This window comes from Nicotiana sylvestris, chromosome 3 (assembly GCF_000393655.2).
Source record: "Nicotiana sylvestris chromosome 3, ASM39365v2, whole genome shotgun sequence".
Classification (NCBI taxonomy): domain Eukaryota; kingdom Viridiplantae; phylum Streptophyta; class Magnoliopsida; order Solanales; family Solanaceae; genus Nicotiana; species Nicotiana sylvestris.
The window spans coordinates 151582098-151585520 of record NC_091059.1 but is presented as its reverse complement, the minus strand read 5'-3'; the positions used below and the strand labels follow the sequence as shown (position 1 = coordinate 151585520).

The window sequence follows — 3423 nt, the reverse complement described above, 5'->3', positions numbered from 1 at the left end:
GTTGCAAATTAGTGGACCTAGGGTTTAAAGGCTCAAAATATACTTGGTCTAATAAAAGATACTCTAATAAGAAAGACCTAATCCTAGAAAAACTAGATAGGTGCTTTGCAAGTGATGCTTGGATTGAGGAGTTCCCTGAATCTACTGTTACACACCTTTCTAGGACTCGCTCAGATCATTGTCCTCTTCTTTTAAGCCAAATCCAGCAGATTCACAATAGGGCAAACAAGCCTTTTATGTTTGGATCTATGTGGTGCAGTCACCCCGACTTTCTCCCTCTTATGGAGGACACTTTTGATGCTAGGACTGATATTCTAAAGCTACCTCTGTCTTTAACAATAGAGTAGCAGACTAGAATCAACATGTCTTTGGCAGCATCTTTCATAGGAAAAGATATATCCTTGCCAGACTTTCTGGTATCCAAAAGTCCAATGCCTACCCCTTTAGCACCTTCCTTCAGGAGCTGGAAGCAAAGCTCCAGCATGACTTCTCTATCATACTAAAGAGTGAAGAAGACTCCTGGAAGCTTAAATCTAGAATTAGTTAGTTGAGTAAGGGTGATGCTAACACTAAATTATTCCTTATATCCACACTTAACAGAAGGAGGAGGAACATGATCATGTCTCTCAAGGGTGAGGTGGGGAACAACATTCAGAATCCCTAGGACATTAAAGACACAATCCTTAACTACTTCACTAAGATCTATACCTCTGAACATCACAGCTCAGTGCTGAACAAATCCACATCACTGATAGTACTAATGTACTGAATAACACGAAGCAGGACACCATTGACTCCATCCTTAGGCTCTCTGAGATCAAATTTGCCTTGTTCTCCTTCAAAACAATGAAGGCACATGGGCCTGATAGCCTCCACCCCTTCTTGTATCAGAAGTACTGGCACATAGTCTATAATAGTGTAATCCAATTCTACAACACTATATTTTCCACAAGTTTGGTCCCTCCTAAAATAAACCAAACCAATCTCTACCTCATCCCTAAATGTCCTAATGCCACTATGTTGAAAAACTTTAGACCAATTGGTCGGTGCAACACACTGTATAAGCTGATCACTAAGATCATTGTCAACAGAATCAAACCATTGCTTCAAAGCATCATTGGCCCTACTCAAGCCAACTTTCTAGCCAATAGAAGAGCCACTGACAATGCCATTGTGGTCCAAGAGTACATTACCCACTTCCAAAACATAAAAGGTAAGAATTCCAACATGATACTGAAAGTAGACTTAGAGAAGGCTTTTGATAGGTTAGAATGGTCTTTTATCAAAGAATGCCTTCTCTTCTTCAACTTCCCCATTAAGCTTACCACCCTTATCATGTCATGTCTCACTACAACCTCCATTTCCATCCTCGACAATGGAACCCACACTGAGTACTTCAAGTCCAGTAGAGGCATTAGACAAGGGGATCCTATGTCGCCCTACCTATTCATCATATGCATGGAAAGGCTTTCCAAGGACATTGACAGTGCTGTAACTGATAAAGATTGGTGTCCTATCAGTATCATCAGGGGAAGGCCTAGAATCTCCCACCTATTCTTTGTTGATGACCTTACTATGTTTTCTAGAGACAATAAAAGAAACTATGACACAATCTTAGCCATTCTAGGCAATTTCCATGTTGCATCTGGGTATAAGTCAACCTCTAGAAATCCAAAGTCATCTTTTTCTCTAATTGCCAAGTAGAGTGTGCCACATCTTGCAATGTCATTTTAGGTATCAAATGTGCTAAGGACTTTGGGAAATACCTTGATTTTCCCATATTCACTAAAAGGCCTAAGAATAGTTACTTCTAGTTCATCATAGATAACCTTAACAGTAGAATGACAGGATGGAAAATCAAGTTCCTAAACTTGGCTGGTTAAACCACTCTGGCTAAGTCATGCCTTAGTAGAATCCAAACCATATAATGCAATACATCCAACTACCCTCCCAAATAACTAACCAAATTGACAAAATTCAAAGGAATTTTATTTGGGATACAACTCCTAGGGAAAGAAAGTTACACACGGTCAAGTGGGCCACTGTCACCAAACTAAAGAATAAGGGAGGGTTAGGCCTCCAGCAGTTCGACCTAAAAAATAAAAAATGCCACACCAGTCTTGCATGGAGACTCTACAACAACACTACCTCCATCTGGGCTAGAGTGCTCATAGGCAAGCACTGCAATGGAGGAGGGAGCAGGATTAAGGCTAAAACTAGAACCTGAAAAAATATCCATGAGGGATGGAAGATTTGCACAAATTGCACTAGATGGGTGGTTCACAAAGGGGATAGGGTTAGATTTCTCATTGACTCATGGATGCCCAAAATGAAACATCTAGATACAATCCTTAATGGTCCACGACACCATAGAGATATGAACACCAAGATAAATGAGGTGTTCTCTAATGAGGTTTGGATTTCAGCTGCATTCCCTACCCAATCCCATATGATATCACCTTGATAATACAAAACACCTCCATCTCTGTTGAGGACAAACTAATCTAGAATCTTAACCCTAATGGCATGTTTAGTACCAGATCAGTCTACTACTATCGTGATGCACTTATGCATAATGATAATTCTAATGAAGACCACTTTAGCTGGATTTGGAAACTAAAGACCCCTAATAAGATCAAGTTCTTTGTATGGCTCATGCAACAAAACAGGCTGCCTACAGGGAATCACTTACATCACATTGGCCTGAGAATTATCTCTAATTGTTACTTCTCTGATCATGCAATAGAAGACATAAACCACATTCTTTGAATGTTCCAATGCCAAATAATTCTGGCAACATTTGCTGCACAACTGCACTCAGCAGCCTAGCCTTAGTGTAAATTTGTTTTGTATGCACAATTGGGAAGATACATGGCATAGGCTCCAAAATGTGAACTACAATGCTTGCATCAAATGGAAACAATTGTTGCCCTTCTGCCTCTGGGCAATCTGGCTAACCAGGAACTCTAATGTCCTTGAAAAGAGGAAAAAATACATTAATGTTCACCAAACAATAGCTAAGGCTATTGAATACCACCATGTAGCAACCACTTTAAGGACTGTACCGGCAACAACCACCTTATACCTAAAGTGGCGCCCACCAGATATAGGCTATTACAAGTTGAACACTAATGGAGCTGCATGCCTTAACACATGGAAATGGGGTATATGGGGTGTATTTAGAAACAACAGGGGTGACTAGATCTTAGGCTTCATGAGGGGGCTCCTAAACACTGATAATCCTAGGGCAGAGCTCCAAGACCTGGTCGGGGCTAAAAATAGCTATAGATCAAGGCTTGGCACCTTTAGTGGTTGACACTGACTCTGAAATGGTGTTGAAAATATTAAAGAATGGCAACTTAACTCACAACCTCATAATTTCGGAATGCATGTATCTGATGGAGCAGTTGAGGAACCTAGTCA

The 3423-nt window shown here is 40.4% G+C and overlaps 1 protein-coding gene across 1 annotated transcript; it reads left to right on the top strand.

Moving 5' to 3' along the window:
• The first annotated feature begins 1227 nt into the window (after positions 1–1227).
• Positions 1228–1704, top strand: LOC138888180 (secreted RxLR effector protein 78-like). Its single transcript, XM_070169997.1, has one exon. It carries the CDS (start codon positions 1228–1230, stop codon positions 1702–1704), a length of 477 nt encoding a protein of 158 aa, XP_070026098.1.
• The last annotated feature ends 1719 nt before the right edge of the window (positions 1705–3423 follow it).